General features: G+C 49.1%; 2 protein-coding genes across 5 annotated transcripts in view; one reads left to right on the top strand and one right to left on the bottom strand.

The window, feature by feature from the left end:
- ZC3H8 (zinc finger CCCH-type containing 8) overlaps positions 1-1,342 on the top strand; it is a 37,904-nt gene extending 36,562 nt beyond the window's left edge. For all 4 annotated transcript variants that reach the window (XM_073240978.1, XM_073240963.1, XM_073240971.1 and 1 more), the window contains 2 exons: positions 503-623; positions 1,097-1,342. The gene's annotated coding sequence lies outside the window, so the exon portion shown is untranslated. The remainder of the gene's footprint in view (positions 1-502; positions 624-1,096) is intronic.
- An 8,197-nt stretch (positions 1,343-9,539) lies between these two features.
- Positions 9,540-18,354, bottom strand: part of FBLN7 (fibulin 7) — a 39,546-nt gene continuing 30,731 nt past the window's right edge. Inside the window, exons 4-8 of the mRNA XM_017646824.3 lie at positions 15,591-15,716; positions 13,969-14,106; positions 13,059-13,196; positions 12,000-12,138; positions 9,540-10,603 (exon numbers count right to left, since the gene is read on the bottom strand). Coding sequence (XP_017502313.1) covers positions 10,231-10,603; positions 12,000-12,138; positions 13,059-13,196; positions 13,969-14,106; positions 15,591-15,716 — 914 coding nt within the window. The 3' untranslated portion in view covers positions 9,540-10,230. The remainder of the gene's footprint in view (positions 10,604-11,999; positions 12,139-13,058; positions 13,197-13,968; positions 14,107-15,590; positions 15,717-18,354) is intronic.

The following is an 18,354-nucleotide window of genomic DNA, read 5'->3' as shown; positions in this document are numbered from 1 at the left end:
TCTCCGTGGTAGAGCGCCAGGAGTGGGGTTGGCAGTGGAGTAAGCCCCCCACCCTGTGCTGTGGTGTTGGCTTCTAGGGAGGGGTATGTGGGTGGGAGGGGAGTGCAGCTGCTGGGGTGGGAGGCGGGGGCAGCAGATGAGTCTGGCTCGTGCAGACTGAGGGGAATGGCTCCAGTCTCATTCCAGTCCTCCAGGTTAATCCAGGGTTGGGATTAAGAGTCCACATTCCTTCCGGATCGTCACAGCCAATGAATCTTTTCATGAAATACGCTGATTGGGTCTTTTGTTTCAGCTTTTACTGCCAAAATAAGTAGCATTATGTACCACGAGTTAAAAGATTATCAGCTTCTCTTTCAACAAGAGAAAAAAAGGCCACGATGTTTGATAATCAGCCTCTTGATGTCCCCAGTGTGACTCTGTACTTACTGCAAAAATGGCCTTTTCTTACTTAAAGTTTAGCAGTAATTACACTAATAAAGTGATCATCTTTATCACTTTTAAGTGATCCCAGATTATTGACAAAGAAGAGAGTGACTGGACTGGGCTGTGGACATTTGAAGAGAAGTGTGCTCGGCAGTGGCTGTCACATTCCCCAGGATGGAGAGGACCCTTCCGCCAGCGAGGTGAGATGACGAGCCCTGAGCAGACTTTCTGGAGGGGAGCCTGGGATGCATGGTGCATTCGTCTCCTGCAGCTGCTGTGACAGCACCACAAACCGGGTGTCTTAAAGCAACAGAACTGTGTTCTCTCACAGCTCTGGAGGCTACAAGCCTGCAATCTGAGGTATGGGCAGGCCCAGTCTCCCTGAGAAGATTCTAAGGGAAGGTCCTTCCTTGGCCTCTTCTAGCTTCTGGAGGTTACTGGCATCCTTGGTGCATCTTGGTTGAGAGAGCATAACCCCAGTCTGCCTCCACCTGCCCTCCATGTGTGTGCTTCTGTGTTTGTTTTCTCTTCTTATTAGAATACCAGTCATTGGATTAAGACCCACCCTTATCCAGTCTGGCTTCTCTTTAATTATACCTGCAAAAACCCTATTTCCAAGCAGGGTCCCGTGCATAGGAACCAGACACCAGAACTTGAACATATCTTTTTGCAGGACACAATTCAACCTACAGCATGAGGTCTGTTCTGCTTCCAAGGCAAGAGGTTGGGACAGAGCTGGAGTTTGGCCTATAGGACAGCCTGAAACCCTCCATGTTGCTGGAAGACTAAGTCGACCTTTGAGACAACCATTCACGCCCAGTCTTATCATTTAAGATTAGCAATGGTTGCTACTCATGTGAAACCTTCGTAAGATTGTTTATCAGTGATACCATCATTAAAAAAAAGGAAGAAAAATAAACAGTGGTGTGAGTTTTATTTGTTTGTAGAGCAGATATAAGGAGTTGAGTGCATTTCACTCCCTGGTCCATAGCATGATCTCATCAGTGATGGAGGGATTCTCTCTTATTTTACTTTTTGCCTTTCTGCCCTGAGCCAGGATAGTTAAGCTGGAGTAATAAACAGCCCTAAAATCTCTGTGGCTTCAAACAACAAAGGACGATTTCATGCCCACACTGCTCAAATCATGGGTCAGCAGGTCAGTGTCACCCAGGCACCTAAGCTGACAGGGCATCCCCCACCTGAGTGGGCCAGTTGCTAACTAGAGGTTCCAGTATTGCAACCAGGTACCTGGCCCTGAAGCGACGTGCTCCACTTAACCTGGACCAGTCCCACCACTGGGCCCAACCACAAGGGGGCAGAACTGCCCGCCTGGAGAAGGTAAATAGGAAAGATTTGGCCAAATACATGGTGTGCTGAGAATACCCTCTTTTCTGTTTGTCACCTTGTCCTCGGATTTCCATTAAGCACTTCCACTTCTGGGAGGCCCTCACGCCTGTCCCCTTCTGTGCATCTAAGGTTCCTACCCCTAACTGCTGCCCTAGGGCCTGGCTCTTTACAAACTCAGTTAAAGCCAAGTTGTTCGTGGTGGTGATGGGTGTAGTCACGTATTCATGCCATGGGCATGCAGGTGCTGGGGCTATGCCAGCGAGTGTGCAGCCAACGTGCCTGTTGTGACGGAGCTGGCATTCTAGCTGCTTAGGTCCAGGATACTTTGGGTTACAAATAAGAACTCCACCTTACACCTACTTAACCATAACCACATTCTCTGGATGGGGAAGTTCAGAGGTAGGGAAGGTTCCAGGCGTATATCACCTGGGACTCAGCCCCTTTCCTCTGGCTCTTTGTCCAGGAAGCTTTGCTCCTGTACTAGCTTCTGTTGTTGTCAACAAGTGGCTTCCAGCAGCAACTGTGATGACAGAGTTCCTTTCATTCAGCGGAGAAGAAAGAGACCTTTCCAACCATGTACTAATAAGCCCTTCCCTTCCTCTGCCTGGGACAGTCCCTGGACACAGAGCAGTGGCCGGGGGGATGCCATGCATGGCTGGCTTTAGTCTGGGTCACGGACATGCACTGTTGCCTTAGAGCCTGGAGGCAGCTGGTGGGTGGTCACCTTCCTTAGGATGCAGGCCGGAATGAGGAGTGTATCGGTTTGCTCGGGCTGCCATAGAAAGTACCAAAGACTGGGTGGTACAGACAGCAAAACTTGATTTTCTCACAGTTCTGGAGACTGGAAGTCTGAGATCAAGGTGTCGGCGAGATTGATTTCTTTGAGGCCCCTCCTTGGCTTCTAGCTGACTGCCTTCTCCCCATGTCTTCATTTGGTCTTCCCTGCCTGTGTGTCTGTGCCCTAACCTCCTTTTTGTAAAAAGAATGGTCCTGTGTGCTTAGAGCCCATGTTAATTTAACTTAATTACCTCTTCAAAGAGCCTATCTCCAAATACGGTCACATTCTGAGATACTAGGGGGTTAGGAATTCAACATAGGAATTTTATGGTGGACACAGTGGAGCCCATACAAGGAAGGAAGGTGTTCTGAGCAAAACAGCTTTTTGGAAGGTGGAAAAGGGACATGGATACTGGATGGGCAACCAACAGGATCCATGCCACAGGCAGAGAAAAAAAAACCACATAAATGCACAGGATAGTTTCATATAGTGAAAAGTGTTTTTAAAGACAATGAAACTGGATAAGGAAGTCAAGAGTGACTGCAGTGGGCGAGCACCATCAGCAAGGGTGGCTGGGACGGCCTTTCTGTGGAGAGGACATGGGAGCCCATGCCAGGTGGAGGGCTGAGCAAGGAGCACGGTGCAGGGCAGCAACTCCAAAGGCCTGAGGGGGAGTGAGTGTGGCAGAAAGGAGGCCTGAGGACTCGGTGTTGTCATAAGCAGTGGCCCAGGAGGTCACAGGAGCCAGACCACTCAGGGCTCTAGCGATTTGGGGTTGCACCCGAAGACCAGCTGCCTCCCAGGAAGTGCTGTGACTACGATGGGCCACGGCGTGTAGGATTTGCACCTGGCCAAGGAACTGCAGAGATACGCCTCTCCCAGGGACAAATTCCAAACCACCTTAAGCCCGTGCTGGAGCAAGAAGACCCCCTAGAGGGCGGTGCCATCTCTAGTGCTGTAGGACCCAGAGTCCTTGACTCCAGCTTTCAAGGCCCAGCCTGCAACCAAGTGTGGCACTCCCTAAGGGCTAAAGGCAGGAATGAAGAAATGGGTACAACTTATCTTAAACCCACAAGACTCCAGCCTGGGGTGGAATCTGATGAGTCTTCAGAAACAGAAATATTTATCTACAGAGCAGCCTGACCACTCAGCCAACTGTAAAAGGAAGGCACACAAGCTCTTAAAATGCTACCCCATAAATGCTGTAGATCCTGACATAAATAAGCAAGGTGTACATACCATGGGCACTGCTTTTCCCTTAAAAAGTACATCTAAAGAGCTTCCTGAAGACCAAGAATCAGATTGCTGTAGTCTAATTCTTCATTTGAAGGTGGTCAGGTTCAGAAAATACTGCCATCCCAAGCCCAGTTTCACCACACCATACTCACCGGTTCAGTCCGCGGACACTGCTTTGGTTGCCGAGGCTGGGCTTTGTTGGAAATCCCCCTCGTGAGAGCAAGTGTGCCAGGATGTGGCCTGCAGGTCCCACCAGGGCTCCTGTCCTAAGAGCCATTTTAAGTGCCAGCTTCTTTGTGAACTTGTCCTGACTTGCAGGGACTTCTTTCCCCCAGCCTCAGCGAGTTTGCAGGGACTTCTTTCCCCCAGCCTCAGCGAGTTTGCAGCACTGTGGGTAAAATTGCAATATTTCTAGAATCTCTCGCCTGGCCTTACTGCATCTCCATATCAATAGGTGTTTCCATGGGGTGGAGAGAAGTAGTCCATCTCCATATCAATAGGTGGTTCCAAGAGTGAGGGGAGCGAGGGTATACCTGGACCAGAGAGGTTGGGTGGGGTCCCTTTTTACAGCCAGGTTACAAGAGACACTGGAGAGCAGAAGTGGATGACTGCTTGTAAGCAATAAACAAGTTTCTCCCACTTTATTTCTCCCTTTGATTGATTTCATCTTCAAAGGTAATTTGCCCCGGGCTAGGAAGTTTTTTCCCTCCGGAGTTACAGGCGCCATGCACATTAGACTTTAACTGTGTCTGCCTTTATCAAAGGGACCCCGTGTGATGTACGGAAGGTGTTATCCTCTAACTTGATCATAAACCCTCTCTCAGGCAGGGAACTTCTGTTTGAAAAGCACACTCAGAGGAGCTTGAGCAAAGAAAGACTCACCTAACACAGGGCACAGGGTCTTCTAATCGAACCCACAGGAGGGCAGTCGGGTTTCATGAGACACTGCAACCCTACATGGGAAACCAGGAGTGGCACTTTAAAACCTGGCCCTAAAATCCTTTGAAACTTCTCAACTCAGTGATGACTCACTGTCCATGTCCCCTTCCCTTGCTTGACTCAGGAGCTTCTTGTGACAACTTTGACCAACAGTGTGGTGGCAATGACCTTATGTAACACGTGAGGCTCGGTCATAAAGGCCATGTGGCTTCTACCTTGTTTTCTGGAACACACACTAGGAACCCTGAGGCACCATGTCAGAAGTCTGACCACTCAGGCACCATTCTCTGAGGAAGCTAGGCCACATGCAGAGCCCAAGGAGAGCTGTTCTGGCTGTCAGTCCTACTTCAAGGTTTCCCGGCCCAGGTCAGACATGCGAGTGAGTGAATGACCCTTCAGGGAACCCCAGTCTCCAGCCATACAGACTTCCATCTGGGGTAGGTACGTAAGTTGTGGAGCAAATATAAACCATCCCCCTGCACTCTCTCTCAATTCCTGATCTGCAGAGCCCAAGAGCATAATGAAATAATTGTTTTTAGCGCTAATTTTGGGGATATTTTATATGGCAATAATAACCAGGACACAAAATTAAGCTCTGTCACACTGGGAGCCCCATGGTCTCTTTCTTCCTTTCTGTCCATGTCAGCATCATTGTTCTCTCTGTGCACATGAAAACAATATTGTCATCCTCTGCCTTGCTTTACGTCAATACTCCATTCAAACACTTGAGATTCTGAGTCTAAAGTCCACACACTGAGAAATGGGATCCAACAGTCACCACACTTGATTCTAGTGTTTGCAACATCTGGGCTACATGGATGATATATTCATGCATACATTTGCTACACACTGACCACCCTCTTTTGCTGCTTTTATTCTCACAGTACTTATCCCTCTTTGCAATTCCATACTTTTCTTGTCTACATGTACATCATCTTCCCACTTGCTAAAATGTAAGGTTTGTCAGGTCAGGGTCTCTGTCAATCCTGTCATCCATTGTATCTTAAGCAACTAAAACAGTGCCTGAAACACAGTAGACATTCAGGAGTTTTTATGCAGCTCATAAACACCTATAGATTTTCACACACGCAAGGTAAAAGTCTTAAAAGTCCATGTTTGCATCCCTGCAATGTGAGCTTCATAAGAGCTGAGGCAGCAGCTGGTGGAAAGTGGCCTAGTCAAGTCTGACTTCATGTCTCCTTGAAGCATGTGCTCAAGTTCCCAATAAACACATTAAGTTTACTGTGACTATGCAGCGATGTTTTGTTTTAGCTTATTTTCCTTTTTGTTTGCTAGTGTTGGAAATGTTACATTTTAAAAATAAGATGGTTTCTAAAAGTCAACCGAAAACCAAGCTAGCTTCCCATCACTCGGGAGCCAATGATCCAGTTGACTTGTCTGACATTTCCTGATGGCTGACTGCTCCTCAGAATTCCTGGACAGGAAGGTGGGCTAGCTGTGGAATAGCCCCTATTCAGGCCTCTCTGTCCTTACAAAGGAGGCTCTGGTGAGTGCACAGATGTGACAGGCAGGGACACCACTGGGACCTTCTTTGACTTAGGAACAGGAACTTTCACACATTTTTGTTAGAGACAGAAAATCATATACTCATTACAGAGGAAAAATTGGCTCCAGAGATACAAAGACTAATAAGATAAATGCATACTGCTGCAATATTTTTAATATCAAAGAACTGGAAACAACTCAAATGTCAATCAAGGATGACTGGTTGAGTAACAGATGGTATATCCTCATTATGGAGCATTTTATAGGAGAACATTCTATCTGGTTCTATGGAGTGATATCCGATAAACTTGAGAAATAAAAGTAAGATCAAGGGAAGTGTGAAAACATATGCCATCATCTATCATTTGTTTATATATATATATATATATTTAAATGGAAGGGTGAAATGGAAAAACTGATTATTGTAAAAGGAGGAAACATGGTGGAGAGGACTGGGTTAGATATAGACTTCTCTGAGTACATCTCATTTTGTGGATCTGACTTTGGAACCATGTACATAGTTTACATAATCATAAAAAAATTAAAATGAAAAAAGCCATCTCTAAAAATTTAAGCTAACCAAGGCAAATAACCACAACTCTGATTCAGTTTGGGGACATAACCACAGAGAAAGGAACCATCCCAACTGATTTTAAAGGTGTACATCTGCACTGGCATACACCCTAAGGACAAAAAGAATTGCAAGAGAAAAATTGTAACAGTGAGTAATTATTTTTGTGTGATAATTTTGGTGGTATTATTCTGAGGATTTAAAACAATGCATAATTGTTTAGGTGATTTTGAGAAGGAGGTTTTCAGAATGAGAAAGAAGAACAGATGTTAGATCAATGTGGTTACATTAAAAACCCTGTAGTCCTAAGCTGAATTGGAAGTATCACTATAAACTCATGTAGTGTTTTTTCTTTAAAAACAAAGAACACCAAAAAACTTCTAGTATATATTTCCTACGTCTGTCAACTAAAATCAAGAACAATGACCAAACGACTACCACTGAGCATTCCCAGCACCCAGATCTTGACCTCTAATTAACATTTGCCACTAAAAGGAACCAGGGGTCCCTGCAAGCAAAATGGATGTCAGAGCTGCAGCATAAGTTACACGAAATAAGCTTGAAACATCTTGCCACAGGAGAGAACTACAAAACTATCAAAGACCACTAGGCTCATGTCTGGGGGAATCAGCCAGCCGGAAGCAGTTCCCAGGATTTAAAAGATCAGACAATTTGAACAAAAGTGAAGGATAGTAACTACAACGGACTGATTAAGCCATAAATTCATTGTGTATGCAAAAAAGAAAATAACTAACTGGTCACCTTGGAGAGATGCCAACAAACTCCCCTAGAAACTGACATGACAGAAGGGGAAAGTCAAGAATTGGTCCTGCCTTTCCTATACAAACCCAACCTCCAGGTAACAAAATAACTGATGGAAGAGTTTCTTTATAAAGTGTGCCAGCTAATGAGGGAGGAAGAAACAACAGCACTAGCATATTATTTGCAACCCCTAAAGAAGAAACAGATCTGTGCGTGATCACCAGAGCTGCTCACCCAGAAAAGGGGAACTAACGACCATATGGCCCCCACGGAAGCACCTATCACCACCAGTAAAGTAGTCTTGCAAAAATAAACCCAACTGGACTCTGATTACATCTCTAGATTTAACTACTGATATGTAGTAAGTGGAGAAGGCAGCCCCTCCAGAGATGCACTCTGGAAACCCAGACTGTGAGAAAGTCCACAGGACAAATGACCCAGAAAGCTCTTCTAACAAGCTTCAGGTTATTCCAATATATGCTAAAGCAGACAACCACTGCTACTGATTAAAGGAAACTTAAGAGGCATATGAATAAATTACAGAGCATGGACCTAATTCAAACAAATCATGAACTGCTCAGAAATTTGAACAATGACTGAGTACTTGAAAATATTAAGGAATTACTGCTAATTCTTAGGTGTGATTGGTATTCAGGCTATGCTTTCTTAAAGGTTCTTGTGGCTTAGAGATACATGCAGAAATATTTACAGATGAAATGATATGATGCCCAGGATCTGCTTCAAAATCAGGATGGGGTGGGAGCAGAGATGATACAAGACTGGCTGGGTATTAATTGTGGAAGCTGGTGATTTGGACATGGGCTTCATTATAGTATTCTCTCTGCTTTTGTGCATGTTTGCAACTGTGCATAATCAAAAGTTTTAAAAAAAACCTGCCAAACACTACGAAACCTGGGAAGGGGTACAAATTAATACCTGTTAAGTACTGGCTACTCAGACCTAACACAGATTGGCGCTATGGAAGGACAAAGGGGAAGTTGGTTTCCATAGGGGAATGTAAATGGAGTGACGATAGAGAACAAGGTATGACCCAGGGAGCAAGGGCCCAGGCCTAACCTACGATAGGGCTTCCCAAGCAGTCAGGCATTCACATGCCGGGGCTGGGGAACTGGAGCTCAATGTGGGATTTCGTAAGTGGGAAGCAGGTTTGATGATAGCAGATGAAACCCACCAGTGTAGAATGAGCCCGTGTGCCGTCCACGTCAGCGTCGTGCACCTTTTAGGCGGGGCACCTGGTCTGTAGATCCCCAAGTCACTCACCTGCTGAGGGGAAAGAGGCTTGTGCCCTGGAACCCCACCTGTCTGCAGCAGGAAGGATGAGCATACCACTGCTTTGACACTTTACTCTCAGGATATGGCCACGCTCTTGGCCACACCTGGGGTTCTGCACAGGGACTGGGGAGTGTGAAGGTGTCTGACCCATCACAGCACCATTTGAAAACACAAGGCTGTGGATAATAGTTCTAATTAAGTCTTGCAGCAACCCAGAAAAGCAGGTTTGCAGACCCTCGTTCTGTTGTCTGAGAGATCGCAGCTAGGCCCGTGTGAGGGGAAGAAAAATGCCAAAAGCAGCTCTGGGCAATGTCCCCCTGCCTGACTCGACGGGGCCCTAGATGACGTCCTCGAGCTCATCTGGACTTGGGGCTTGATCACTACGCTGGCAACGCACTTCCCAGGGCTCCACCTCACACTGAGGCCAATACAAAGAATTTTTTAAACATCTGTGATGCAATCTCACCTAGACTAACATGAGTGTGGGTATTAAAACTTCCTTCCAGCTCAACTAGCTTCTAAGATTTGACTTGAATGGTCTGCCCCACCTAACCCATCCTGGCCACCCCACCCCAGCCCAGCCCTTACTCACTGATCCCAGTGGTCCAGGCTAGACAGGAGGAGAGCAAGGTATCTCCTCCTAGAAGGCCCCAGGCTAGCTCATGGTCAGGGACACGTCAGGTGGGCAGGGAGGAGCAACAGAATTTATTTATTCAGTGATAACACCAGGTTATGTTTTGAGATATGATTTCTCAAAAGGGAGTAAATTCAGGCATAATCTATGCTTTAATGTTGGTTTCTTGGTCTAGAAGAGTCTGTGTGGGTTCCAGGCCCTGCCAGGGCTCTTGATGAGAAGGCTGGCAGGCGTGTCACAGAGGGGATGCAGAAAAGAGCAGCCCGCTGGGTCGTGGCAGAAGCCCCATCGCTCTGTCACTTGCACAGGGGTACAGTTTGCCCTTCAGCATGCCAACAACTTCTTCATAGCAAGGCTTGACTGTAACAATTGCAGGTGGATTGGCAACCATCTCAGACATACGCCATAAGCTTTCCCTCCCCAGCCAAGTCAAACTCACAGAGCCATTCACACAGCATTTTGAAAGCTGCCCACTCCCCTGCAAACAAGGTATGGGCGAGTGCATAATCTAAGGGATGGGGTTTAAAGCAAAACAAACACATGACAGCAGCCATTTGGGTTCAGGGCTGTGGCCATGCCACTCCATGGATTGTGGGCAGTGCTGCCCTGGAAACCTGGGCCAACAGGTTGGGAGGGATGAGGTGGGCTGTGGAGGGCCATCTGTTACAGTCAGTGCCCCCAGCTGAGTCTTTGAGAAAAAGAAAGCCCAGCTCTCTGCATCCCCGTGATCCCACTGCACCCTTAGAAGTCATAAGGTGACACAAAGATGGTGACCTTGGACACGTGGTTGGCCTGGAAGGAGCGGTCCAGGTATTCCGACATGTCGACGTCCACCTCCAGCGTCTGAGGCCCCTCCAGGGTCTGGACAAGGATCAGCTCCCCCGTCTGCCGGTCTGAGCGCTGCATCACAAAGTGGCCACGGCTGTTCCCACCCACGATCCCGAACCGCAGGCTGTTGGGTCCAGTTCGGCCGGGGGCTGAGGCTGTTGCCATGCGGAAGAGTGTGATGGGCGTCCTCAGGTTGGAGGGCAGAGAAAGGTAATGGAAGGAGATGGTCTTGGGCATGTGGCGGCATGGTCTGCTGTCCATGGGACAGGGGTTTCGCTCACACTGGCTGGAGCAGAAGCAAAATTGGGGTGTTAGCCTTGCACAGGTTCAGGAGGGGCTGTTCTGACCTGGCTCATCCACCCCACCTGCCCTCTTGTACCAGAACGACCTGTTCCACCCTGGCTCCCTCAACACCAGTGCTCTGGAGCCACAGGCAAATGAGCACGGCTGGTGTCAGAGGCGCTCCCTGCCCCATCTGTGCATGTGCACATGTGTGTATGCGTGTGAGTGTGTATTCATATATGCTATTCCAGAAAAGGTTTTGACTGAAAAGCTGGGGAAGATTAACACCAGAGCTGGTATTCACACCAGGTGCCTCTTCTATGCACCTCTCTGATGGTGGGACTCTGGCAGTAAACATACAACTTCCTGGAGTATGGTAAACCTTCCAAACACCTAGAGTTTATTCTTAAAGCAGAAAACCCTGTCTTCCTTAAGCATTTGGAGTCAGGGTCTTGTGGAAGTGCTTTTGATATTTCTCTACCTTACCCAGCATAAAGGCAGATGCACTTTAGCTATTTGGTGCCTCACATCCTCATGGTTCTGGAGGTTAAATATCACATCTGTTAATCAGGGGTGTCCCCAAAGGCTGTACATACAGGTCCCTCTGTCCCTTTACTAAGTGACTCCTGAGGAAGTTTCACTCTCAGTAAGGAACTGTCACTCTTTGGCGGCACTGACTCTCAGTGCTTCTAATCTGCTCTAGCCCAAAAAGCAATTCAAGTATGTAAGCTTGTGAAACCAATTCATCACTGAGACAGTGCTAAGGCTCTTGTGATCTCTTCTTCAGAAGAAAATGCATGTACTTTGTGATAGCTGTAGTAATTTCCTCAAAAGCCTGTCTCCCACCTTTTGAAAAAAAAATCTGTTAGGTGCTGAGGTTACTAGATGTTGAACCTCCTAGTGTGAGTGGAAAAGCAGAGTGATAGAATGCAAAGATTCTTACAGAACGTAGGAAACATGACGTGACTGCCAGTTACTAGCTACATGACAGGAGAAAACAATCCTTTCCCAAATGTGTGTAACATATGCTGCTTCCTGGTATGGTCACCACAGCGGTCTTCCCCCTGGCATCCCTGCCTGACAGCTGTGCCGGGGTGACCAGTCACCTTCCATGTGCCCACAGGGGCACTTGGGACATCACAGGCAAGCTGAGCTCTGTGGCACAGAGCAGCAGCAGACCTAACCGCATGGAGCAGCAGCGCGTCTAATGCGCAGAGCTGTAATACCACTGAAGGGAGATGGGAGCTCAGGGAAGCCAGGCTTCTGGCTCCCTGCCTTTAGTCTTTCCTCCAACATAATTGTACCTTCTCCCACGAGCCTCTAGACCGGCTGGCCCAGCACCCTGGGAAGCCTGGCTGAGAGGAGCATGGCCAACCATGGGTGGCCGTGGCTATACTCACAAGGGAGACGTCTTCACGTAGCTCACGTTGCTACTGCCCTCGGGGCACTCGGGGCTGACGCACTGGAAGCCTCCTCCAGTGTTGATGCACACGGTTCCCCGGGGGCACAAGTGCTGGGTGCTCACACACTCATCAACATCTGAAATACAGGAAACCTGGTGAGGGTGAAGGACCCCTCACCCCCATTCACTGCCCCTCCATCACTGACAGGACTGTGTAAAAGGCCCTGACTGGCACGGAAATGCAGGGCTTCATGCGTGGTGAACTTCCCAGAGCCCCAACACTTATTCTTGAAATGGGAAACCCCATCTTCCTTAACCAATTGAGATGCAGGTCTCATGGAAGTGCTGCAGGGCCATGCTGGGGAGCTCCCCTCCCAGAGTCCCGTCCTCCCTCCCTGGGGAGTGATGGGTTACTGAGGAGCTGGAAGCACAAACGAGTGTTACAGTGCTTCTCTCAGACCTGCCTCCTCCCCAGCCTGAATGCCCTGGAGTTTCCCCTCGGTGGCACGCCCCTTAAGATTCAAGTCTTCAGGAAGACCTTCTACTCAGCCTACCCCATGCCCCATGCTGACGTCCTCACTCTCCTTTGAATGAGTTCTCTGTTCCCTTCACAGTGCGTTCCCAGCTGGAGGCTGTTTCTCCCCAACCTTGCACAATCCTATACGCATACTTACGGGATGAATGGATGGGTGGATGGATGGGTGGATGGATGGATGGATGGATGGATGGATGGATGGATGGATGGATGGATGGATGGATGGATGAATGGATGGGTGGATGGAAAGATAGATGGGTGGATGGATGGATGAGTGGAGGGGTGGGTGGGTAGATGGGTGGATGGATGGGTTGACAGCTATCTGGGTGCCTTCTCTTACTCCAGTCCCAGGTTACCCACTTCTCAGTCCTGCAATGAGCCCCAGGAGGATGTCACTGGGCAGTGAACAGCCCGCGGAGGAGCCCTCTGCTCTCCCTCTCCCCCATAGTTTGGAGCCTTGTTTGGGGCCAGCTGGCCTCCCCCCAGCCCTGCAGCCCCTGCCTCTGCTGCAGCCTTACTCACCCTCACAGCCCTTCCCGTCAGCCAGGGTCCGGTATCCACTGGGGCAGGCACAGCGGTAGGAGCCTGGGGTGTTCACACAGATGTGCATGCAGAGCCGAGGGCGCCCCTCCTGCCTGTACAGCTCACATTCATTCACGTCTGGGGATAGAAGTGCCCAGTATGACTCCCGGAGCCATGTGGCTGGTGTCCATCAACTGTGACCCAGAACCCCTGCACCCCAGGTCCTGCAGGTGATGGCAGCTGAGGCTAAGTGGCTGGGCTGGCTGGAGTGGCCAGCAAACTCTACCCCCAGGTGGAGCACCCAGAAGAGGAGGAGGCGGACCCCGCTTTCTCCCTAGCCGCAGCCCACAGAGGGCTGAAGGGAGGAGTGAGAGGGAGTTGAGGCGCTGGCCCTTGGCGGGCTCCTCTGCCTGAGGCTTAACACTCAAGGGGACTGCAGAGGCTGGCACATCAACTCTGGCAGCCCAGAGAGCAGGCGCGGGGCCACAGACTCAGGTCCCCCGCCTGGTTTGTAGGCTCACCCGAACCCCAATCTTCAGAGTGGAGTGAGAGTCTAGTTTCTGCTGCTGCACAACAGGCTGTTAGCACCATTTGACTCAGGTTTCAACCCTCAGGTCTGAGCTGTTTTCAGAAGGAACTTCGGTAATCGGGAGAGGTGAGGGCAAGTGGCGGGTCCACAAAGCTAAGCCAGAGGAGCCCAGGAAATGGGTCTGTCAGGGAATGGCCCCGTCCAGCCCGGGCGGCTGTCGGCCACCCTCTCTGTGACTGCAGCCACGACGGAGAGGGAGGGGGCTCGCGGCTCTTCTGGCCTATCTGCCTGCTTTGGGTGGCACCCTGGCCAGGTTCTGACAACCAGTAGGTGGCGAACGGCCAGGCTCCCCCGGGACGAGCCCTCGGCGGAGCCACCTACCCTGGCAGACGCTGTCGCCGGCGGCGCCGCTCAGGTGGAAGCCCGCCTCGCAGCTGCAGTGCTGCGTCCGCTCCACCTGCGCGCAGCGCGGCGCGCGGCTGAAGGCGGAGTCGCCGGCCACGGTCCCCGGCGCGGCGCCTGCGGGGAGAGGACACCCTCAGTGCCCGGCACGTGGGAGCGACCCGGGCAGGCCGGGAGGAGAGCCGAGCCGGGTGCGGCCGCTTCTCGGAGTTCCCCGGAGTGGGGAGGAAGGACAGGGGGTGAACCACACACGCAGCAGCGCCCCGGGCCGCGCGGAGGAGGTGGTCTCGCTTCCGAGGCCTGGCAAGCACCAAAATGCTAACCGTTATCACTGGGGTTTAAAACACTTCTTTTCCTGTTGTTGTTCTTATTTACTGTTGTGATTTTTATGTTTTCTGAAGTGGCTAAGCCTTTTTTTCTTTTTTAACCAAGACCAGAAATCTGTCTGCTATTCAGCAAAACGTGTTGGTTCTTGAAAGTTTTCAAAGGATTTAGAGCTCTCATGCGCTCAGGGGATCGTAGAGGATGCGGTGGCAAAAATAATCGGATACGCTAGAGGGCACACATCGTACGATTCCACTTATGGGGTGAGACAGACTCATAGAAAAGAATGACTGTTGGGGGACGTGGGGCCAGGGGACTGGGGAGTAACGCTTCGTGGGTAGGGCTTCAGTTCTGCAGGATGAAAAGCGCTCTGGGGATGGATGGTGGAGATGGTTCACAACAATGCGAATGTACTCAAAATGGTATATTTTATGTTTGCATATTTTTACCACAATAGAAGAAAATATTGAACGATTACCAATAAAAATATTTGGAGAGAGGCTTTCCTGGCAGAGCTAATGAGAAGGAAGGCTCCATACGGAGGACCAGGTGAGGAAGAACCCAGTCATTTGCTGGGCCATTCATGTGAAGACCTGAGTGCGCTTCAGGTGCACCTGCTTACTCTGCCCACCCCCCCACCCCCACCCCGCCGCCGTTTCAGCGCCCCCAGACCCAAGAAACAATTTCCTAAAGGTCTGACAGCAGGCGCCCTGGCGTGCAGGGTTCAGAACACTCAGAGCCCAGAACCAGCACATTCAGGCTGAAAGGGGGCCGTTTCTTTTTCCTTCCTGTTTTAAGTAGGAGGAGGCCCTGCTCTGAGCCTGTTTCCATAGTGAACAGCCCAGGAGACTCAGGATGTGGACAATAACCTCATGAGACATCTAGTTATTCAGCTTGAAATATTCCATCCGGTAGTAAAATCGACTAATTTTGTAGCATGTGATGGGAGTATTTGACAGGAGAAGCTGCTTTGCAGAGGAAAGGCTGACCAGGCAAGGTGGAGCACAGGAACTTCTCCAGCCAGTCCCAGTCTGGGGAGTTGTCAAGTTGGGAGTCAGTCCTTCCAGTGGCTTTTTTTTCCATTAAAAAGATCAAAACTCTGTTACACCAAAGAGCTAAACTCCATCCCAAATAATCAACTCTCAGAAGCAGAAGTGTGGACGGGTGAAGAGCCCACTGCCCACGTGGGGAACTGAGCTCCTGCCCTATCTGCACTGGGGCGGGCTTTCCACTCTCTGCAGTGGAATGTCCTCACCCTGCCCATGACGGCTACGTACCTGTCTGGGCCTGCTGCTGACAGTGGCTCCCAGTCCTTCCTGGAGGACAGATGCATTTGTACTGGTTGACTCCTTCTACACACGTCCCACCATTTTGACAAGGCTGGCTGGAGCATTCACTGACATCTAGGAAAATAAATCATTTTCAAGTACAAGTACATCAGTTCTAATTCTAAAACCCAAACATCAAAGATGGGGTAGCTTGCTTGACATGGTGGCTTTCCACCTCCCCACTCTGTGCTGGCCACTGCCCCTGCCCCTGCAAGAGCTGGGAGGGGGCAATGGGGCTGAATGGCTGCCCACCCTCCACTCAGCACACCACGTACTCTCACACACACTGTGCCCACGTGGAGCTCTGCTAAGGAAGCTGGCCCATCACCCAGTCACGCTCCACCCAAGGGCACCATTTTCTAAAATGCAGTATAGATAACTGTAGTGGTGCAAAAGTGTCCACACTGTCTCTGAGTTAAGCCCTACCTATACCCCCAACTCCCTGCCAGCATGCATCCAGGCAGAATGCCTTTGGAATATGAACTCAATTCAGGGGAGTTCTGAGAGGGAGGGATGGCCCAGCAGAATGGCCACAGGTAGGGAAAATCAACCCTCTCCAAATTTCTTATCCTCAACATTTCCTTAGTGTTGGGAAAGGGAAATGTTCCCTGTTCATGCACAAGACAGTCCTGTGGAAAAGCTATATATTAGGGACAGATACATATTTAAAAGTTTAATAGGTTTTTCTCTGTGCGGTAGGAGTACAGGTCATTTTTCTTTATTTATTTATATTTTTTGTGCACTTCCATTTTTCCACAATGAACATTTCTAAGTCTTCTAATTAGAAAAAGAGGTAACATCTGCTTGTTATGAATTTCTTACACCCAGTGATAATGCACAGTGCACAGGCCTTTTCCACCAGAGAGAGAGGGTTTGTCAGTTCATGGGCTTGACTCCAGCGTCCTGGGAAGGAAAATGGGAAAGCTGTTCCTGCTGGCAGAAGAGCATCCTTCCCTGCTATGCCTATCAAGAGGAAGACAAAGGTGCCTCGCTCCTGATGAGAACAGCAGCCTTGCTGGGGGTGGGTTGCAGGGACTGCACATTCCCTTCAGCCCCCTTGTGAGTAGGATGTGCTGCAGGCTGTTACACAGTTTCTATTACCCACGAAAGGACCCAGACCATCCAAGTGCTGCTTATTCCTGGGGAAGGAGCATTTCAGTTTCTCAGTAACCTTAGTCTGGTTGTTCTCTCTCCCATACGTTTTGTCTTCATACAGCCAGTTTCCAAGCATCTGTCTGGAATGCCAAGCTTGGAATTCCCATTTCTATCCATTGTTCCATGCCATCATTGCTCAACAGTAGGCTGAAAGTGACAGGCCATTAGGCCATTAATCTGTGGACAGAGGCCAAGGATGTGAACACTAACGTCTTTCAGTGTGGGACCTGCAGGGCCTCCAGTGTAAGGCACGGGGCCTGGCTGCACCTGGCTCGTGGGGGAACAGGGGCCAGTGGTGGGGCATCCCTGGCTCAACAGAGAACCACTCTGATGCCCTGGCACCCCATGCTCTGTCTCCCTGTCTGGATCTGGTTGTGCAGGATTTTCATTCCTAGACAGGCTTTACAGAGATGCTCTTTGTGTCTTATCATGATCTGAAGTTAGAGGCATTCCATGGCCCAATGCCCAGGCCTGGCACCCTGTCTTTGTCTTGACTGAGATTTGGTTGCCACCACATTCACATCTGTCCCTGGCTGTGGCAATTAGTTACATGCATGGTGCCCTCAGAGCAGTAAAGAGGGGCATTAGCAGAGGCTGGCAAGCTAGGAGAATGGAGGATAATTCTGTGTGAATTTACTATATTGTGAGCACTTACTATTTTCCTGGAATGGAGCTATAGTTTTAACATGCATGGTCTGATTTTTTTCCCTTTTATTTTTATTCTTTCCTGTGTTCTGTCATATCATTGCAAAATCTCCATTTCTCCAATCTCTGTTTGAGGTTTTCTCATTTTTATTGATCCTGTCCTTTCATAGTTTTTATCTTTTGTAAGTTGCTTTCAGTTTGTATGGAAATACTAGGTTATAGTCTTCATCTGTTTTATAGGCATGTCTTTCGGCATTCCTATTGTCTGTAGAAATTTTTTATTCTCAATTTTCTTGTAAGAGTTTGTATGAGATTTGACACAAGTCCTTTTCTGTTACTCCTATTAGGGGAAACAAGTTTTCCTGCATAGCTTTTCTAACTTCCTGACACACTGTCCCACCTCACTGTGGCTCACGCTTTCCCAGCTCAACCCTCTGCTCTCTTCTCCCACTTTTCTCTGGGCCATCTCTTTCATTTGCACTGATTTTTCTTGTTGGGCTCAATTTCGATTCCCCTGCCATTAGAGCCTCCTCTGCCGTGGAAAGTTCTAAGAGTTGCTAGGGGCCAGATGACTCCAGCAAATGACGTTTCCCATTGAGAAGATGAACCATACACCTGAGAAAACTGGCCCAGAAAGGCCAGACTGAGATGGATCCTAATAAAATGACTACATTATAAATGAAATGAAAAAAATTATTTGGGCATCCAGGGACGAAGACCAAGAGACTTAGGATGGCATCAAGAGTATCAGTTACAACAGAGGACATGAAGGAACATACTTAAGATACTCCAGGAAAGAAAATGGGAGCCAGGCATTTAATGTCCAATCCAACTGGCATCTAGTAGAGGTACTGCACCCTTTTTGAAAGTGCAAGAACTTGGGGTATTGCCACCCGAGTCCCTTTTCAGAAAT

This window comes from Manis javanica, chromosome 1, assembly GCF_040802235.1.
Source record: "Manis javanica isolate MJ-LG chromosome 1, MJ_LKY, whole genome shotgun sequence".
Classification (NCBI taxonomy): domain Eukaryota; kingdom Metazoa; phylum Chordata; class Mammalia; order Pholidota; family Manidae; genus Manis; species Manis javanica.
This window is presented reverse-complemented; position numbering and strand designations above follow the sequence as displayed.